The sequence below is a fragment of the Pristiophorus japonicus genome, chromosome 8 (genome assembly GCF_044704955.1).
Source record: "Pristiophorus japonicus isolate sPriJap1 chromosome 8, sPriJap1.hap1, whole genome shotgun sequence".
Classification (NCBI taxonomy): domain Eukaryota; kingdom Metazoa; phylum Chordata; class Chondrichthyes; family Pristiophoridae; genus Pristiophorus; species Pristiophorus japonicus.
Window position 1 is genome coordinate 120214479 of NC_091984.1, and position 21974 is coordinate 120236452.

Genomic DNA, 21974 nt, shown 5'->3' on the forward strand with positions numbered 1-21974 from the left:
GGAGAGAGAGAGAATGGGGGGGGTGGGGGGAGGAGAGAGAAGAAGGGGGTGGGGGGGAGGAGAGAGAGAGAAGAAGGGGGGAGGGGAGAGAGAAGGGGGGGAGGAGAGAGAGAAGGGGGGAGGAGAGAGAGAAGAGAGGGGGGGAGGAGAGAGAGAACAGGGGGGGGAGGACAGAGAGAAGAGGGGGGGGAGGAGAGAGAGAAGGGGGGGTGGGGGGAGGGGAGAGAAAAGAGCGGGGGGAGGGGAGAGAAAAGAGGTGGGGGGAGGAGAGCGAGAGAAGAGGGGGGGGTGGGGGGAGGAGAGAGAGAAGAGGGGGGGTGGGGGGGGAGAGAGAGAAGGGGGGGTGGGGGGAGGAGAGAGAGAAGAGGGGGTGGGGGGAGGAGAGAGAGAAGAGGGGGTGGGGGGAGGAGAGAGAGAAGAGGGGGTGGGGGGAGGAGAGAGAGATGAGGGGGTGGGGAGGAGAGAGGAGGGGGTGGGGGGGTTGGGGGAGGAGAGAGAGAGAAGTGGGGGGGGTTGGGGGAGGAGAGAGAGAGAAGTGGGGGGGGTTGGGGGAGGAGAGAGAGAGAGAGAGAAAGTTATGGGGAGGAGGAGAGAGAAGAGGGAGTGAGGGGGGAGGAGAGAGAGAGAAGGTGGGTTGGGGAGAGAGGGTTGGGGGGGGTGGGGAGAGGGGGAGAGAGAAGAGGGGGTGGGGGGGCGGAGAGAGAGAAGAGCGGGTGGGGTGGGGTGGGGGGAGGAGAGAGAGAGAGAGAGAAGAGAGGGGGTGGGGTGGGGGGGGAGGGGAGAGAGAAGAGAGGGAGTCGGGGGGGGTGGGGTGGGGGGAGGAGAGGGAGAGAAGAGAGGGGAGTCGGGGGAGGGGGTGGGGGGAGGAGAGGGAGTCGGGGGAGGGGGGGGTGGGTTCGGGGGGAGAGAGAGAGAAAAGAGAGAAAGTCGGGGGAGGGGTGGGGGTGGGGGGGGGGAGGAGAGAGAAGAGAGAGAGTCGGGGGCGGGGAGGGGGGGATAGAGGGAGAAGAGAAGAGTTGCGGAGGTCCGCGGGGGTGAGGGGGAAGAGAGAGAGTCGCGGAGGTCCGGGGGGTGGGGGGGCATATGGGAGAGAGGAGAAGAGAGAGTCGTGGAGGTCCGGGGGGGTGGGGGAAAGAGAGAGAATTGGGGGGGGGGGGGCGGGGGAACAGGAGTCAAGTTGGGTCGGGAGGAAGCAGCAGCTGGGTGTGGGAGGAGCCTTATTCACGCAGCCCCCAGTGAGGCCATTGGGCCAGGGCTAGAGGCTTCGTGCTTCGGGCCCCTCCCACACAGTTTTGGGCACTGGAGCTACTGCACTGTAGCGCATGTGCAGAGGTCCCAGCACTGTTTTCGCTGCAGGGACCTGGCTCCGCCCCCAACAGCTCGTGCTGCGCTGCGCCCGGCTGCAGAAGACCTGCAGGGAGCCGGAGAATAGGGAAGTTTATTTTAGGCGCACTTTCTGGCGCGAAAAACGGTGTCCAGGTCCGGGCTGCGCCGTTTTAGGCACGTCCCGAAACTTGGGCCCCTTGTCTCTAATTGACCTTTTAATATGTCAGAAATGATTACTATAGAGTGCAGTTTAACAAAAGGATAGATAGGGCTCTCCTCTGCTTTGCCATTTATATGACATAGCAAATATTCCTTGGGGATAAAAATGTTTTCTTTTTTGCATTTTTTTTCAATTTGAGCAGTGAAGTGTTTCCCTTAAATGGTAATGATTTTGTTGTTGTACAGGTCCCGTTTCTTTCAGTCGGTGGAGATATAGGGGTTCGCACTGTCCAGTATCGTGATATGAGTGGGGAATATGTCATTGAAGATGTAAAGGGAGAAGATGGCAACTATTTCCGGCATCTCGTATTCCTCAGTAACGTCAATGTGGTGCAGTCGGAGGCTAAACTATTGCACAGTGCCTCAAAGTCAGGTATTGATTCAAGGTTTAGCTGTGGCTTAATGAAAACACTAGTGCAGTGCTTCTGAGCAATTCAAAAACTGATACTTGCACACAAATACATGGAACGGAAGATAGCAGCTAGTGAGTAATCAAAGGTTCTTGGATGACCTCTCATTGCAAAACGTTTCTATGTTTAGTGTTTCATTGTTCGAGTGTGTGTTAAGCCCAGTTGTGTGCCAACAGCAATTGTCCATTCGATTCACAAACTGAATGTATGATGGATATTACATTTGTGATGCTGTCGCTGTACATTCGTTGCTCTGTAATCTCTACTTGATTTAATGTCTACGTGTATTTTCAGCGTGCTGATGTGAATGCATTCTATTTACAGTAAATCGTCACCGAACCTCATTTAAATCATGAATTTCAGGGAGGAATTAAATTAGTACTTTTGGCTCAATTTTAAAATCTGCTTATAATATATACCCCCCTCCCCCCACAAAATCACTTTTGGAGTTTTTTTTGGGTAAATATTGTCTATTATACTTGCAGATTTATGGTATGCTACGTAGATAATTTGCCTCCCTTTTTTGCTGGATTTTTTATATTGCTGAGTGCAATGCGGTTGATTGCTGATAATCATGTAACCCCAACTGATTTGCACATGTAATGCAAAACATGGATCAAGAATTGTATAAACTGTACATAAAATTGCTGCAATGGTTGTGAGGATTGGAGGTGGTTTCTCAGGCGTTGCTTAATTTTGAACTCTTTGTTTTCGCCTCCCAGTTTGTGGGGAATGCCAGAATTGTTCTGTGTAACTATCTTGCCCGGCGGGAGTATATCGCTGGTGTCAGCCTGCATCACATCTCTCGGCAGCATAGCATGTTGAAGTACCAATATACCTCTGCCCAGCACCACACACCCCCAGCAATGGTTTCCCATTTTAATGGTGCGTAATAAACTACAAGCGGAATCTTGCGTTCAATTTAATTCCAGAGCACAGACCTTTTTCCTTTTCGTTATTTCTCAAAATAGTTTCATCGCAAAAAAAGAAAAAAAAAGACAAGAGGAGGGGGCGGCCATGCTCAGAAGCTGAGAAGACTCCAGATCCCAAACCTGGTCAGGCTGTCGACAAAAGCTACCTATGCTGCGATCATCATCGAGCCATGATCGCTGGCTTGGTTCTTCTAAATAAAAAAAGTGGTTTACTTGCAGGTAAGGAGCGAAAAAAGAAAAAGGGTATGGTATACTGTGCAACAACTTGCATTTATATAGCGCCTTTAACGTAGTAAGACATCCTGTGGCGCTTTGTAGGAGTTGTAATCAGACAAAAACTGACGACCAGCAAAGGAAACAGGGGAACAGGCAGGAAAGTGGTGTTGAGGCCAAGATCAGATCAGCCATGATCTTATTGAATGGCGGAGCAGGCTCGAGGAGCTGTATGGCCCACTCCTGCTCCTATTTCTTATGTTCTTACAAAAGAGACAGTAAAACAGATGACCAAACACTTGGTCAAAGAGACCAAGGAGGGTCTTAAAGGAGGAGACATTGGAGAGGTTTAGGAAGGGAATTCTGGAGCTTCGGACTGAGCCTGGCTGAAGGAACATTTGCTAATGGTGGGGTGAAGGGTGTAGTGGGGTGGGGTGGGGTATGTGCAGGAGGCCAGAATTAGAGGAATGCAAAGTTCTCAGATGGTTGTGAGGCTGGAGCAGATTATGGAGATAGGGAGGGGTGAGGCCATGGAGGGGTTTGAACACGAGGTGAGAATTTTAAAATTGAGGCGTGGGTGGACTGGGATCCAGTGAAGGTCAGCGAGCACAGGGATGATGGCTAATTGCAACCCTATTGATTTGCAATTGTGCTCCTGTTCTTAGATAAACATGTAAAGTGTTTGCGTTCAGGCTATTAGTTCCACAATTCAAAAGCCCCTGGATGCTATTTTCTCACATAGCAAGAAGGAACTGTTGCAAAAGGCCTGTATCTTCATGTGAGTAAATGGATTTGAAATTGACAGTTTATCATTTACAAAATTTTAAATCTGAAACCTGGTTAATTAAGAATTCCCCCCCCCCCCCCAGCCCCCAGGGAGGTAGATGGGAAAACAAAAATTCGGCAAAGAAATTAACATGTGCATTTCCCATTTTGTTGAGGATGGTTGCTTATTATTACTTTTTAAAAAATTCAACTGAGCGCAGCCCTGAATTAGTTTTAATGTGGTCTCTTTATTGGAAAATTATCTTTTATGCTCGTGATGAAGTGATGCCCTGAAACATCGTTACTTGGGTTGTACTCATTGGAGTTTAGAAGAATGAGAGGTGATCTTATTGAAACATATAAGATACTGAGGGGACTTGACAGGGTCGATGCAGAGAGGATGTTTCCCCTCATGGTGGAATCTAGAACTAGGGGCATAGTTTCAGAATAAGGGGCTGCCCATTTAAAACTGAGATGAAGAGGAATTTCTTCTCAGAGGGTTGTAAATCTGTGAAATTCTCTGCCCCAGAGAGCTGTGGAGGCTGGGTCATTGAATATATTTAAGGTGGAGATAGACAGATTTTTGAACGTTAAGGGAGTGAAAGGTTATGGGGAGCGGGCAGGGACGTGCAACTGAGCCCATGATCAGATCAGCCATGATCTTATTGAATGGCGGAGCAGGCTCGATGGGCCAAATGGCCTACTCCTGCTCCTATTTCTTATGTTCTTATGTACTTTAAATTGCAGAGAAGCAAAGGGAGTGTGAGTATTGTTTTATAATCAAAAAGGGAGGGTAAAACCCATGAGTGACGTTGCTGAATATTATTTGCTGCCAAATGTTGCAGTGGTCTGGATTGTAGCTAGGATGGAAAGTTCTTTCACCATTAACTGAGAAGCTCTTGCTCTCTTCCGCTAATGCTCGGTAGTGTAGTGCTTATGTTACTGGACTAGTAATCCAGAGACCTGTTCTAGTAACTAATAATTATTGGATGACTGGAAGTCTTAACGATGGAGAGAGTTGAGATAATGTGACATTGATATGCGGAAGAGACATTTAATCTTTGTATTCTCTAAGGCTGCACAGTTTTTTAATTGTTCCCCACAAAGTGGGTGATGTCAAGGCCGCAATTAGCACCCATCTTTAGTTGCCCTGAGAAGGTGGTGGTGGTGATGGCTGCAGTCTTGGCGATGGTGTGCCTGCAATGATGCTAGATAGGGAATTCTAAAATTCTGGCCATGTTCTATATTGCGAAGGAATATATTTCCAAGTCTGGATGATGTGTGACTTGGGGAACTCGGAGTTGGTGTTCCCACGACATTGCTGCTCTTGCCCTTCTCAGTGGTAACAATCGCATGGAGAGAGAGGTTCTGTTGAAGTAACCTTGGTAAGTTGCTGCAGTGTATTCTGCAGATTATAGGTAGTGCAGCCACAGTGCGCCAGTGCTGATGGGACAGATACCGAGTTTCGTGACGTGAGGCCATAGTCAAGCAAATTGCTCTTACCTGGATGATGATGTTAGGACTACAGACTGCCGCTAAACTTCCATCCTTAATTCTCCATAAACCCCCACCGTGTCCAAGACTATACTGGATACAAGCCACCTCTGTCCTTGGTCGTCCCTTCCTAACTCGGGCTCATTATTTTCCTTGCACCCTTTCTGCAAAGCACCTTTTACATTCAAGACGCCATATAGATGCGAGCAGTTTTGGCGGTGCCCAATTTGTGTGTATATCGAAGCACAGAAAGGAGCAATTTCCATTTTGAGTGAGATGTTGGCGATCTTGATCTAAATGTACTACCTGATTACATAAAGCTATAGGGGTAACCAAGCTTTGCCTTTCTTGTATCGCTTTTAGACACTCTGTTTTCTCTGCTGGTGGTCGGCCTCGGTGGTGGCAGCCTTCCGTCATTTATTCATGACTACTTCTCCCAATCAACTGTTGACGCTATTGAAATTGACCCCGTGGTGTTGGAGATGGCGACCACATGGTTTGAATTTTCGCAGGATGATCGAATGAAGGTGATTCTGGCAGATGGCTTGAAGTACATCAGTACACTTGCAGACAGTGGTAAGAATCCTAGAATATCATCATTTGTAAGAAAGGGTTGGGTTTATATACTGTCTTTCATGACCACCGGGCATCTCAAAGCGCTTTGCAACCAATGAAGTACTTTTGGAGTGTAGTCACTGTTGGAATGTGGGAAACGCGGCAGCCAATTTGCGCATAGCAAGCTCCCACAAACAGCAATGTGATAATGACCAGATAATCTGTTTTTTTTAATTATGTTGATTGAGGGATAAATATTGGCCCGGACACCGGGAATAACTTCGAAATAGTGCCATGGGATCTTTTACGTCCACCTGAGAGGGCAGATGGGAACTCGGTTTAACATCTCATCTGAAAGACGGCACCTCAGACAGTGCAGCACTCCCTCAGCACTGCACTAGATGTCAGCCTAGATATTTTTTTTTGTGCGGACTTGAACCCACAACCTTCTGACTCAGGCAAGAGTGCTACCCACTGAGCCACAGCTGTCAGGAAGTAACAGTACCTTTACTTCCTTCCCCAATTATTCTTATCCATCCTCTTCTTACTAAGGAGACTGTTTTTTTTGGGATTTGTCCAGTAATCATTCTTGGAAAACAAACACACACACGCATGTACACGTTTTCTGACTGGCAAGAATTAGAATTCTATTAATACAGTTCAGCACTCTCCAATCTGATCATCTTAGGCTAGCATGTCATGACATCTTTTAATATCACGTTACTAACTGCAGTTATTTTGCTTATTTTGCTGTTCAGGAATTTTATTATCCCTGGGGTCATATTGATGACTCTGTTGCTGGAGAGATCAACTGAATCCCTTCTGTGGTTCCTAAGGTTTCAGCAATGCCTCCAATGCCTCGTGTTCCTCCATGGGGACATTTGTTTTGTTTTAGCATTCATCATTTGCCTCTGGCCTTTCCCTGGCTCCTCTCCCAGAATTAAAGACTAGCTCTTAGCTCCTGCATAATTTCTCTTTCAACTTTTCTTGCTTAACATTTGCTTATTCTGTTTTATTTGATACCCTCGAGAGCTGTAGACTATTAGAATCTTTGATCTAATCACCCTTTGATGTCTGCTTAGTTTTCTTTAACAGCATAATCCCTGCCAGACCCAACTGCATTTACAGTCATCTTGTATCCTAGGTACAGACATTTTTTTAACCTGATCTGTTTCTGGGATCCATTTTATTCCATTTAGTGATTACTCCACTTGCAGTGTGATCAATTCACTTTGTATTTTTTTTAAAATTTGGCTTTGATTGATTGAAGATTCTCATTGGAGGAGTGTGGGCAGATAGTGGAATAAATGCCCTGCTTTTTGCTGCCTTCCTTTTCTGATGTGCACCAAATGGCAAGTGATCATTCTCCATCCTGGGTAAAACTTTTTCTAGGTCAGTCATATTTACAAGGTATTTTTTTAACTTGTTGTCGGATGTGGGCATCGCTGGCAAGGCCAGTATTTCTTGCCCATCCATAATTGCCCTTGTGGTTGTGAGCCGCTTTCTTGAACCGCTGCAGTCCCTGATTAAATCGCTCAGCCATTGGTGGCTGTGCTTTCTGCCTAGGCCTTATGCTCTGGAACTCCCTGCCTAAACCTCTCCGCCTCTCTCCCTCTTCTTCCTCCTCTAAGACGCTCCTTAAAACCTACCTGTTTCACCAAGCTTTTGGTCACCTGCCCTAATTTCTCCTTGTGTGGCTCAGTGTCAAATTGTTTTTTTGTCTCATAATACTCCTGTGAGCGCCTTGGGACAGTTTATTACGTTAAAGGCGCTATATAAATACAAGTTGTTGTTGTGCTGAAGGATTATGGAGGGTCTTCCTCACATTCGGCTGCCCTCAAAAGTTTGTCATCATTCTCCGCCTGCTTCACAATGACATGCAAGCCGTGATCCTGACCAACGGATCCACCACAGACCCATTTCACAATTAGACCGGGGTCAAGCAAGGCTGTGTCATCGCACCAACGCTCTTCTTGATCTTCCTTGCTGCAATGCTCCATCTCGCCCTCAGCAAGCTCCCTACTGGAGTGGAACTAAATTACAGGACAAACGAGAATCTGTTCAAACCCGCCGCCTCCAGGCCAGATCCAAGGTTGCCCCATCCTCTGTCATCGGACTACAGTACGCAGACAACTGCTGCATCTGCGCATTCTCTGAGGCCGAACTCCAAACCATCATCAACACCTTCACCGAGGCGTACGAGTGCATGGGCCTTACATTAAACATCTGTAAGACAAAGGTCCTCAACCAACCTGCCCCCACCACGCAGCACTGCCCCCCCCCCCCCCACCCCGGTTATCAAAATTCATCACGAGGTCTTTGAAAACGTGGACCATTTTCCATACTTCGGGAGCCTACTGTCAACAAAGGTACAACATCGCCTCCAGTGTGCCAGTTCAGCCTTCGGTCGCCTGAGGAAGAGAGTGTTTGAAGACCAGGACCTCAAACCCGGCACCAAGTTCATGGTCTACCCACCCTCCTATATGGCTCAGCGACATGGACTATGTACAGCAGGCACCTCAAAACACTGGAGAAGTACCACCAACACTGTTATGTATGTAACCCTTGGCAACCGGTATCACACCACCACCAGAGGGCCTACCTGTTGGAGTCCCAAGGGATCCCAGCATTCCTTGGGAGCACTGTATATAAGCAGGCCTCCCACGCTGTACCAGCACTCTGGAGTTCAAGTAAAGGAACTAAGGTCACACTTACTCATTGCATACAGTCCTCAGTTTCATCCTTTATTAGCATAATAATTGGCGACGAGGTAACGAACAACCGCGCGAAAATACAAAGAACTGTTGGTATCCTGCAGAAATTCTCAGAAGGGGACAATTGGGAGGCCTTTGTGGAGAGACTCGACCAATACTTCGTGGCCAACGAGTTGGAAGCGGACGAGAACACTGCCAAACGAAGGGCGATCCTCCTTGCCATCTGTGGGGCAACAACCTATGGCCTCATGAAGAATCTTCTAGCTCCGGTGAAACCAAGAACCAAATCTTATGAAGAATTGTGTATGCTGGTCCGGGAGCACCTAAATCCAAAGGAAAGTGTTTTGATGGCGAGGTATCGGTTCTACCCGTGTCAGCGGCCGGAGGGCCAGGAAATGGCGAGCTACGTCACCGAACTAAGGCGCCTTGCAGGACATTGCGAATTCGATGGAGTCCTTGATCAAATGCCAAGAGACTTTTTTGTGCTTGACATTGGCCATGAGGTTATCCTTCGCAAGCTACTGACTGTTGAAACACCGAATCTGAGCAAAGCCATAAGGATAGCCCAGGCATTTATGTCCACCAGCAATAACACAAAACAAATTTTGCAGCATAGAGAGGTTTCGGCTAGTACTGTGCACAAAATAACGTCGTTTTCAAGCAGGAATATACATGGCAGAACGTGCACGCCGGCTGTTGCACTACCTCAGGTGACCCAGAGTCCGCCATCAATCGTTAATGCGAGGCAGTTAACACCTTGTTGGCGCTATGGAGGTGATGATCGGGCCCATCAATGCCGCTTCAAACACTATGCGTGCAACAGCTGCAGAACAATGGGACACCTTCAGTGAATGTGCAGGCGTGCTGCAAACCCTGCAAACCACCACGTTGCGTAGGAAGATCGATCCATGGTGGATCAGGCTGAACTAGAGACTCGAATCGAGGAGGCAGAAGTGTATGGGGGACACACCTTCACCACGAAATGTCCACCGATTATGTTAAAAGTTGAACCGAACGGAATTCCCGTTTCCATGGAACTGGACATGGGTGCGAGTCAGTCTATAATGAGCAAAAAGGCCTTCGACAGGTTGTGGTGCAACAAGGCACACAGGCCCAAGTTCAGCCCCATTCACACCAAGCTAAGAACTTACATCAAAGAGCTGATCCCTGTAATTGGCAGCGCAGAAGTAAATGTCTCCTATGATGGAGCAGTGCACAAACTCCCACTTTGGATTGTGCCCGGGGATGGACCCACATTGTTTGGCAGAAGCTGGCTGGGAAAAATCCGCTAGAACTGGGACGACACCCAAGCACTTTCGTCCGTCGACAACGCCTCGTGCTCAGGTTTTGAGCAGATTCCCATCGCTGTTCGAGCCAGGCATTGGAAGTTTCTCGGGGGCGAAGGTACAGATGCACTTGGTTCCCGGTACACGACCCATCCACCACACGGCACGGGCGGTACCGTATATGATGCGAGAGAAAGTGGAAATTGAGCTGGACAGGCTGCAGCAAGAAGGCATCATCACGCCGATGGAATTCAACAAGTGGACCAGTCCGATTGTCCCGGTACTCAAAGGTGACGGCACGGTCAGAATTTGTGGGGACTATAAAGTAATGATTAATCGTTTTTGGCTACAGGATCAGTACCCGCTACCCAAGGCAGACGACCTATTTGCGACCTGGCTGGAGGAAAGATGTTCACCAAGTTGGATCTGACCTCGGCCTACATAATGCTGGAGGAATCTTCGAAAGGCCTCACCTGCATCAACATGCACAAAGGTCTGTTCATCTATAGCAGATACCCGTTTGGGATTTGCTCGGCTGTGGCAATTTTCCAATGCAACATGGAGTGCCTGATAAAGTCAGTTCCACGCACCGTGGTTTTCCAGGACGACATACTGGTCACAGGTCGGGACACCATCGAACACTTGCAGAATCTGGAAGAGATTCTAAGTCTGCTAGATCGCGTGGGACTCAGGTTGAAACGCTCGAAGTGTTTTTCCTGGCGCCAGATATCGAGTTCTTAGGAAGAAGAATTGCAGCAGACAGCATTAGATCCACCGACGCCAAAACGGAGGCCATCAAGAACGCGCCGAGACCACAGAACGTGATGGAGTTGCGGTCGTTCCTGGGACTCCTCAACTATTTCGGTAATTTCCTACCCGGGTTAAGCACCTTGCTAGAACCCCTACATGTGCTACTGCGAAAGGGAGACAACTGGGTATGGCGGAATGCACAAGAGGCTGCCTTTGAGAAAGCCAGAAATCTGTTATGTTCAAACAAACTGCTTGTTCTGTACAACCCATGTAAACGATCAGTGCTAGCTTGCGATGCGTCGTCATGCGGGGTCGGGTGTGTGTTACAACAGGCTCATGAATTGGGGATTTTGCAACCGGTCGCCTATCCGCCCAGGAGTCTGTCCAAGGCCGAAAGGGCCTGCAGCATGATTGAAAAAGAAGCTCTGGCGTGCGTTTACGGGGTTAAAAAAAATGCACCAGAATTTGTTTGGTCTCCAGTTTGAGCTAGAAACTGACTATAAGCCGCTCATATCGCTATCCTCCGAGAGCAAAGAGATTAACACCAATGCCTCTGCCCACATCCAAAGATGGGCGCTCACGCTGTTGGCATACAACTATGTAATCCGTCATAGACCGGGCACAGAGAACTGCGCTGATGCTCTCAGTCGGCTACCATTGCCCACCACTGGGGTGGAAATGGCACAGTCTGCAGACTTGCTCTTGGTCATGGATGCATTCGAAAACAAAAAGTCACCCGTTACCATCCATCAGATCAGGACCTGGATCAGCCAGGATCCTTTACTGTCCCTGGTAAAAAGCTGTGTCCTCCATGGGAGCTGGTCCAGCATCCCAGCAGAGATGCAGGAAGAGATTAAACCATTCCACAGGCGCAAAGACAAAATGTCCTTACAGGCGGACTATCTTTTGTGGGGTAATCGTGTGGTCTTGCCCAAGAAAGGCAGAGAAATATTCATATGCGACCTACACAGCACCCACCCAGGTATAGTAATGATGAAAGCCATAGCCAGATCCCATGTATGGTGGCCCGGCATCGACTCAGATTTAGTCATGCGTGCGCCAGTGCAACACTTGCTCTCAACTGAGCAATGCACCCAGAGGCACCACTAAATTTGTGATCGTGGCCCTCCAAACCGTGGTCGAGGATCCACGTTGACTTTGCAGGCCCATTTCTAGGCAAAATGTTCTTGGTTGTTGTGGATGCTTATTCAAAATGGATTGAATGTGTAATGTCTGTCAGCGCGTCCACCGCCATCATTGAAAGCCCACGAGCCATGTTTGCCACACACGGCCTGCCTGATGTCCTTGTCAGCGACAATGGGCCGTGTTTCACCAGTACCGAATTCAAAGAATTCATGACCCGCAATGGGATCAAGGACGTCACTACTGCCCCGTTCAAGCCCGCATCCAACGGCCAGGCAGAACAGGCAGTTCAAACCATCAAGCAAAGCTTGAAAGGTGTGTCGGAAGGCTCCCTGCAGACCCGGCTGTCCCGAGTCCTGCTCAGCTACCGCACCAGACCCCACTCGCTCACCGGGTATCCCCCAGCCGAGCTGCTCATGCAAAGGGCGCTCAAAACAAGGCTCTCTCTTGTCCACCCTGATCTCCATGATCACGTCGAGGGCAGGTGGCATCAACAAAGTGTGTACCATGATCGCGCAAACTTGTCACGCGATATTGAGGTCAATGACCCTGTGCTTGTACTCAACTATGGACATGGTCCAAAATGGCTTGCAGGCACGGTCATAGCCAAAGAAGGGAGTAGGGTGTTTCAGGTCAAATTGGCCAATGGACTAATGTGCAGAAAGCATTTGGACCAAACCAAATTGCAGTTCACTAACAGCTACGAGCAACCCGGAGAGTACACCACCAACTTCGACCCTCCAACACACATATACACACACACACACACACACACACAAGTGGCAACCGACATCACACATGTGGCAACCAAACTCACCATCCCCAGCAGCCCGGCAAGGCCTGCAGCCCAGTGAAGAACCAACCAATTCACCCACATCTGCATTTGTACCGAGATGATCGACAAGGTAGCGAAAAGCCCCAGATCATCTCACCCTGTAAATAGGTGTACTATTGACTTTACGAGGGAGTGATGTTGTGTATGTAACCCTTGGCAACCTGTATCACACCACCACTAGAGGGCCTATCTGTTGGAGTCCCAAGGGATCCCAGCATCCCTTCAGAGCACTGTATATAAGCAGGTCTTCCACATTGCACCAGCACTCTGAAGTTCAATTTTAAAGGAGCTAAGGTTACACTTACTCATTGCATACAGTAATCAGTTTCATCCTTTATTATGAGCATAATGTATCCTCGCTCAGGCCAATATCCCCAGCATCGAAGCACTGACCACACTCGATCAGCTCTGCTGGACAGGTCACATCGTCCGCATGCCTGACGCGAGACTCCCAAAACAAGCGCTTTACTCTGAGCTCCGACACGGCAAGCGAACCCCAGGTGGGCAGAGGAAATGCTTCAAGGGCACCCTCAAAGCCCCCTTGAAAAAATGTAACATCCCCACCAACACCTGGGAATCCCTGGCCCAAGATCGCCTGAAGTGGAGGAAAAATATCCGGGAAGACACTGAACACCTCTAGTCTCACCGCTGAGAGCAAGCTGAAGCTAAGTGGCGACAGCAGAAGGCAACCCAGGCACCCCACTCACCTGTTCCTTCAACCACCGTTTGCCCTACCTGAGACCGAGACTGTAGGTCCCGCATTGGACTTATCAATCACCTGAGAACTCATTTATAATGTGGAAGCAAGTCATCCTCGACTCCAAGGGACTGCCGATGATGATGTTGATGACTCCTGTTAGGGAGGGAGTTCCAGGATTTTGACCCAGCAACGATGAAAGAACGACGATATATTTCCAAGTCAGGATGGTGTGTAACGTGGAGGGGAAATTGGCATAGGGACAAATGGATTAGAGGTTTAAATGCATGGCTGAAAGTTAGGTAGTGGTTTAGATTTGGTTAGTGGTCAGGGACAGAAGGGTATGACTGTGACTCAGGCAAGTAAGGGGACCACAGATACAATAGTGGAGGAGCCTTGGCCTTTACCATTGTCCAACAGGTATGAGGTATTTGCTACCGGTGTGGATGAGATCAAAGAGTGCAGGGAGGATGGGCAAATTGACCACGGCACCATGGTACAGGAGGCCATTCAAGTGGGGGGAACGAATAGGAATGTGGTAGTATAGGATTTATCATGCAATGCCAGTAAAACTTTCACCAGCATTTCATCTGAAAGTGAATTTGTTCTCGCTATCCCTGCAGATTTCCTCATTTACCACTGAGTGGTGAAGTCTACTAATTAATTAAATGTCCTTCTATTCAAATTAATCCTTTTATATCTGTCATATTTTCCTAAGTGATGGATGAAAAACTTTGCCAATTTCTGACCAGGCAAAGCCCATCCTTTCATTGTCTTCTAATGCATATCTTTAGCTGGCAAACTGCGCCAAGCATAAGTAGGGAAGTTATGCTAAACCTGTATCGAACCTTGGTTAGATCACACTTGGAGAACTGCGTGCAGTTCTGTTCGCCATATTATAAAAAGGATATAGAGGCACTGGAGAGGGTGCTAAAAAGATTTGCAAAGATGATACTAGAAACGCGAGGGGATACATATCAGGAAAGGGTGAACAGGCTGAGTCTCTTTTCTCTTAAAAAGAGAAGGCTGAGGGGTGACCTAATAGAAGTCTTTAAAATTATGAAAGGTTTTGATAGTGGATACAGAGAGAATGTTTCCACTTGTGGTGAAGAGCATAACTAGAGGCCATCAATATAAGATAGTCACCAAGAAATCTAATAGGGAATTTAGAAGAAACTTCTTTACCCAAAGAGTGGTGAGAATATGGAACTCGCTATCACAGGGAGTGGTTGAAGCAAATGGTATAGATGCATTTAAGGGGAGGCTAGACAAGCATATGAGGGAGCAGGGAATAAAGGATTAACGCTGATAGATTTAGATGAGGAAAGATGGGAGAAGACTCAAGTGGAGCATAAACGCCAGTCTGGACTGGTTGGGCCGAATAGTCTGTTTCTGTGCCATATATCCTATGTAATAACTTTCTCCAGTCTACTTCATCAGCAAATCTAGGACATAATGCCAAGCCGAGCAAAGTCCCATTTATCATATGTTTTCACAAATATAAAACATTAGCGCTCATTGTAGTTTTCCCTTCCACTGTTTCACAGTTCAGTACTAAGTATGTACTAAAAGCCAAATGAATGGTGAACCAGCTGAAAAAGCAGCAAACCTGCGGACTTGGAGAATTTTATAATTTAGCAGAGGAGGACAAAGGATTTAATTAGGAGGGGGAAAATAGAGCATGAGTGGAAGCTTGCTGGGAACATAAAAACTGACTGCAAAAGCTTCTATAGATATGTGAAGAGAAAAAGATTAGTGAAGACAAACGTAGGTCACTTGCAGTCAGATTCAAGTGAATTTATAATGGGGAACAAAGAAATGGCAGACTAGTTGAACAAATATTTTGGTTCTGTCTTCACGAAGGAAGACACACATAACCTTCCTGAAATACTAGGGGACCAAGGGTCTAGTGAGAAGGGAGGAACTGAAGAAAATCCTTATTAGGCGGGAAATTGTGTTAGGGAAATTGATGGGTTTGAAGGCCAATAAATCCCCGGGGCCTGATAGTCTGCATTTCAGAGTACTTAAGGAAGTGGCCCTAGAAATAGTGGATGCATTGATGATCATTTTACAACAGTCTATCGACTCTGGATCAGTTCCTATGGACTGGAGGGTAGCTAATGTAACACCACTTTTTAAGAAAGGAGAGAGAAAAAACAGGTAATTATAGACCGGTTAGTCTGACATCAGTAGTGGGGAAAATGTTGGAATCAATTATTAAAGATGAAATAGCACCGCATTTGGAAAGTGGTGACCGGATCGGTCCAAGTTAGCATGGATTTATGAAAGGGAAATCATGCTTGACAAATCTTCTAGAATTTTTTGAGGATGTAATTGGTAGAGTGGACAAGAGAGGACCAGTGGATGTGGTGTATTTGGACTTTCAAAAGGCTTTTGACAAGGTCCCACACAAGAGATTGGTGTGCAAAATTAAAGCACATAGTATTGGGGGTAATGTACTGACGTGGATAGAGAACTGGTTGGCAGACAGGAAGCAGAGAGTCGGGATAAATGGGTCCTTTTCAGAATGGCATGCAGTGACTAGTGGGGTGCCGCAGGGCTCAGTGTTGGGACCCCAGCTATTTACAATATACATTAATGATTTAGTTGAAGGAATTGAGTGTAATATCTCCAAGTTTGCAGATGATACTAAGCTGGGTGGTGCTGTGAGGAGGACATTAAGAGACTGCAGGGTGACTTGGACAGGTTAGGTGAGTGGGCAAACGCATGGCAGATGCAGTATAATGTGGATAAATGTGAGGTTATCCATTTTGGGGGCAAAAACATGAAGGCAGAATATTATCTGAATGGTGGCAGATTAGGAAAAGGGGAGGTGCAACGTGACCTGGGTGTCATGGTACATCAGTCATTGAAAGTTGGCATGCAGGTACAGCAGGCGGTGAAGAAGGCAAATGGTATGTTGGCCTTCATAGCTAGGAGATTTGAGTATAGGAGCAGGGAGGTCTTACTGCAGTTGTACAGGGCCTTGGTGAAGCCTCACCTGGAATATTGTGTTCAGTTTTGGTCTCCTAATCTGAGGAAGGATGTTCTTGCTATTGAGGGAGTGCAGCGAAGGTTCACCAGACTGATTCCCGGGATGGCAGGACTGACATATGAGGATCGACTGGGCCTGTATTCACTGGAGTTTAGAAGGATAAGAGGGGATCTCATAGAAACAGATAAAATTCTAACGGGACTGGACAGGTTAGATGCAGAAAGAATGTTCCCGATGTTGGGGACGTCCAGAACCAGGGGACATAGTCTAAGGATAACGGGTAAGCCATATAGGACCGAGATGAGGAGAAACTTCTTCACTCAGAGTTGTTAACCTGTGGAATTCCCTACCGCAGAGAGTTGTTGATGCCAGTTCATTGGATATATTCAAGAGGGAGTTAGATATAGACCTTACGGCTAAAGGGATCAAGGGTATGGAGAGAAAGCAGGAAAGGGGTACTGAGGTGAACGATCAGCCATGATCTTATTGAATGGTGGTGCAGGCTCGAATGGCCGAATGGCCTACTCCTGCACCTATTTTCTATGTTTCTATGAATGGGTAACCCCAGCGATTTTGCATGATGGTGCACTTTCCAAATGAACTTTCACAACATCTCCAGCAGCACTTAGGTGACGAGATGACCCCTTTCTATAAGGTCCGTGGCAGCCTGAAAGCGGCACTCACGGGTTGGTGCGGACTGGCAGCCAAGTCACAGCGGAGGGGCCACCATTTTTGAAATTGCCCGTCCTCCGTTTTGAAGCAGTGTAGGGGACCGTTCCGCCCATTTTCCTGCCGCGGCATGCACGTTCCAACCCCTCACCGACCGGCGGTGACCCCCTTTCTGAGATTGTCCCATGGGAGCAGCGCCGCCGGTCGGTGCCACCAATGCGGCCGCCCTTAAAGGGGAGGTGGCGCTGCTGGCGACTCCATGTTTTTTTTGTCGGCCGACTGCCAGCTTGGGCTGACATTTATGGCTGCGAGTTCAGTCTGGCACCCCCTCTTGGGTGCCCGGCTGAAACCCTCCCTGGTGGCCCAGTGTTTGCCACTAAATTGGCTACAGAATTCGCAGCGGCCCTCCCCTTTTAAATGAAGGGGAGAGACGTTGTGACACACCGGCGCGATGACATCATCAGCACGGCGCGGATAACTTGCAGCGTCGGCCACCCCCACTTCCGCCCGATGAGGCCACTTCCGCCCCGCTTCAAAAAAACGCACGAAGTGCTGAATTTCACCGGTTTGCCCGCCCCATGCATTGGGGTGGCCAGGACACTTCAAAAGCAGTAGGTACGACTCGTTTCAGGCAGGGACAATTTCAGCCCCTTGATCCCTTTGGTTATATTGTTACTGCCCCTCTTCTTTCCCCTCCCCTCCCCGCTCTCCCCACCCCACCTAAGTTTCACTTTCAATTTCTGAAGCTTTGAGCAATAAAGTCAATAGTTTTGATTTTTCTGACGTACTAGTGTGCACTGGTATTCTCCATTAATCCAAATCCTGCAGCCACTGTCAACCCTTACGAGTTCAAACAGACAAAAAGTGAATAAAATCAACATGTTTCTTTTGTTGCTACAGGGACTGTCACCTATGATGTCGTTATGTTTGATGTCGATAACAAAGACACCACACTGGGAATGAGCTGTCCTCCACCAGCTTTCGTGGACGACTTATTTCTACAGAAAGTACGAAAGCTTTTGGCACCCCAAGGTGATTGATCGTTTCTTTTGAATTACTTTGTAAAGTCGACTATACTGGTACGACAGGATACATCATGTGCATTTTCTGCCAGAAAGACACCATGTAGCTCAAAGTAAAATTCAGTGCCTGCACCTTTTTAAGTCAAGTTTTATTTGTGAACCTTGTGCCCAATTCCGAGGTTTTGTTACATGGCTTTAAAGTAGCAATGTAACCTGGGTGCTGTTTACATTTTTTGGTAATGTGGATGACAATTCTGAACATCCAACATATCTGCTCGGGTTTCTACGTACGGAGTTAAAATGCTGTGCAGTGAAAACATTCTCGCCTCTGAGTCAGAAGATGGTGTGCTCAAGCCACACTCTGGGATTTGAACACTTAGTCTAGGCCACCACTTTAGTGCAGGACTGAGGGAGTGCTCCCTGGCTGCACTGACTGAGATGCAGTTTTTCAGTTGAGACATTAAAATGACATAGGTGGATGTACAAGATCCCATGGCACTATTCAAGGAAGAGCAAGGGTGTCCTGTCTAACAATTATCCAATAAACAACATGAATGAAACATTATCTGGTCATTTATCTCATCGCTATTTGTGGGATCTTGCTCTGCACTGCTATATTTGCCCACAGAACAGCAGTGACTACACTTCAAAAGTACTTTGTTGGTTGTGAATTGTTTTGGGACGTCCTGAAGATATGTGCTAACCAAATAAAAGTTATTTTCTTTTTCTATAAAATAGTCTTTTATATCTAGATACTCATTTTGCCCTTTCTTGGTTTCCCTGTTGCATAAACCACTGGGGGATGGGAGGACAGGACACTGCTCTCCAGCAGGTCCCAATAGTTTTCTGTACTAGGTGCACGAGAGTACCTTAGTGACGACACTCTCCTTCTGATATTTTCTTTTTGCGGGGAAAAGTATGGTATGTGCTCAGTATATTTCCTTAATGTCAGACCTCTCTGCAGCCTTTGACACAGTGGACCACACTACCCTTCTCCAATGCCTTTCCTCCATTGTTCATCTCAGTGAGAGCTACCCTTGTTTGATTCCATTCTTCCCTATCCGACCATAGCCAGAGCACCCCCAGCAATTGGCTTCTCTGCCCACTCCTGCACCGTTGCCTCAGCAGTCCCCAAGGATCTATCCCTGCCCCCTCTTCCTCATCTACATGCTGTCCCTTGACGACCATCATCATCATCATCATCATAGGCAGCTCCTTGGAAACGAGGAAGACTTGCTTCCATTCTAAACATGAGTCCTTAGGTGGCTGAACAGTCCAATATGAGAACCACAGTCCCTGTCACAGGTGGGGCAGATAGTCATTGGGAGAAAGGGTGGGTGGGACAGGTTTGCCACACGCTCTTTCCGCTGCCTGCGCTTGATTTCTGCATGCTCTCGGCGATGAGACTTGAGGTGCTTGGTGCCTTCCCAGATGCTCTTCCTCCACTTAGGGCGGTCTTTGGCCAGGGTCTCCCAGGTGTCAGTGGGGATGTTGCATTTTATCACTGAGGCTTTGAGGGTGTCCTTGTAACGTTTCCTCTGCCCACCTTTGGCTCGTTTGCCGTGAAGGAGTTCTGAGTAGAGCGCTTGCTTTGGGAGTCTCGTGTCTGGCATGCGAACAGTGTGGCCTGCCCAGCAGAGCTGATCAGGTGTGGTCAGTGCTTCAATGCTGGGGATGTTGGCCTGGTCGAGGACACTAATGTTGGTGTGTCTGTCCTCCCAGGGGATTTGCAGGATATTGCGGAGACATCGTTGGTGGTATTTCTCCAGCAACTTGAGGTGTCTACTGTACATTGTCCTTGTCTCTGAGCCATACAGGAGGCCATGGTGTCAACTTCCACATGTACACTGACAGCACCCAGCTCTACCTCTCTCCACCCTTACACTGCATTTGTATTGTCAGTCTGCTTGTCCAACTTCCAGTCCTGGGTGAGCTGCAATTTCCTTCAGATAAACAGTGGAAAGACCGAAGCCATTGACTGGCCCCCGTCACAAGATCTGTACCTTTGCCACCGATTCCATTCCTGATCTTAGCCATGGCTTCCGGTCCCCAAAGAATCATAATTAAAATTCTCATCCTTGTGTTTAAATCCCTTCATGGACTTGCTCCTCGCAATCTCTGCAACCTCCTCCAGCTCTACACCACCCCCCCCCCCCTCAAACTCCCTGTTGCTCTGACTATCTGGCCTCTTGCACGTCCCCCCTCCCTTTGCCCCACCATTGGCAGCAATGCCTTCAGACCCCTGGACCCAACGCTCAAGAATTCCTCCCCAAAACCCCCTGTGTCTCTTCGCAGACCTCTTCTCCTTCAAGGGGGGGGGCGGGGGGGGAGGAGTAGGGGAGTACTGTTAGGTTCAGGTCAAGGTACATTTTCAAAGAGAACTTTATTTTGCATCTGTCCTGTACTATACCAGTTACATAATATCCCTGAAAGTGTGTTATGTGCTGAACTTGGAGTAGTGCTCACCTCTCAGCGTGGACCTTGATTCGTCACCTTGATGAATTTGAGAACAGCATATAAAATCTCATGATGTTTCTGTCCCAGCAGGAATAGAATCGATGTGCATTAAAACCCATACATTCATTTTCAATGTTTCAGGTCTCTTCATTCTGAATCTGGTCTGCAGGGACCGCACACTGAAAGACAAGGTCATAGTGGCGATCAAAAAGTTATTCCCTCTTGTTTACCTCCGGAAGATTGAGGGCGAGGTAAATGAAATTTTGTACTGCCAATTGACCACCGAACTTAAAGCTGGATCGAAAGACCTTCTTGAGGCAGGTCGGACACTGGAAAATGCTCTAAAGAAACCTGGCAGACATTGGGACCAAACCTATAACCTTGCAGAAATGTTAAAGAAAGTTACAATTGTTTGAAGATTCCTGCACTCCTGGACTGGATGTATGATAACATTTCTGTTCATTATTTGCAGTGACCTCTATTGCCATTCACTGAGAATATAGACTCGCATCTTTCAAATGTTCAGCACTATATTCTTAAACAAACAAAACAGGTGTGCCTTAACGTATTGCTCCAGGTATATGTGTAGTGCTGTGAAAGACTCAAATTTTGTTTAAGATCAAACCATTTCCTCCACAATTCCCTTTGGCAGAAAAAAAAATGAACTGTGCATTCACTTTGCAATGGAATGTGTTTGAAATGTTGAATGGTGCTTTGTACCTAATGCATTGTTATACTCCAATTCCCCAATAGCAGCAGGAAAACGGTAGAAGTAACAATACAGCTTGATGGTTTATTGGCTTTAAGTGGTGCTATGTACATACTGAGCCACACAGATCATGAAGTCCAGGTTCAATGCTGAGCTAGCTGATCTTTGCCTCAGTAGCGGATAGGGTGTTAAATTAGCCTCAAATGGTTATGGTAAAATGAATCGTATTTTAGGGCATGTGGCTATATGTACTATAAATATCTTTTTTATATATTTAAAATACAAGACTCATTAGTATACAGTAGCTTCTACTTTCTGGCTTTTACAAACATTTATTTATTGTAGATTTACATGACCAATCAGTAGACCCGTTACAATACAACCCGTTATAATACAACCCGTTATGATGGGCTCAGTGATCATATTTTATAGGTAGTAGGTTTTTCCAAATACGCCACAGGTGACCGCTTTTGTTTCAGGAATTGATTTTGGTGTTCTCGTGAATAAATTGCCATTGTGAAAATACGTAATTTGAGTGTAAGATTTGCTTTATATATTTTTGTGTAACAGTTTGCGTCGCCTTGCAAGTAAGCGTTCTGATGCTAACGAGAAGATTGTTTTAAAATGGTGAGTTTTCGTTAATAAAATGAAATCTTTCTTGTGATGCAGTAGGGTGACCGAGTGTTGAATGAATGTACTTCTTGAGGGGGAATTGTTGGGGAGCGTGACAGGAAGCACCTTTGGAACTAAAAGTATAGCTATAAAAGATTTCACTTCAAGATT

The 21974-nt window shown here is 47.3% G+C and overlaps 1 protein-coding gene across 1 annotated transcript in view; it reads left to right on the plus strand.

The window, feature by feature from the left end:
- mettl13 (methyltransferase 13, eEF1A lysine and N-terminal methyltransferase) overlaps nucleotides 1-21716 on the plus strand; it is a 35679-nt gene extending 13963 nt beyond the window's left edge. The window contains exons 3-7 of the mRNA XM_070888264.1: nucleotides 1732-1918; nucleotides 2927-3106; nucleotides 5723-5935; nucleotides 17904-18035; nucleotides 20624-21716. Coding sequence (XP_070744365.1) covers nucleotides 1732-1918; nucleotides 2927-3106; nucleotides 5723-5935; nucleotides 17904-18035; nucleotides 20624-20898 — 987 coding nt within the window. The 3' untranslated portion in view covers nucleotides 20899-21716. The remainder of the gene's footprint in view (nucleotides 1-1731; nucleotides 1919-2926; nucleotides 3107-5722; nucleotides 5936-17903; nucleotides 18036-20623) is intronic.
- Nucleotides 21717-21974: the final 258 nt, after the last annotated feature.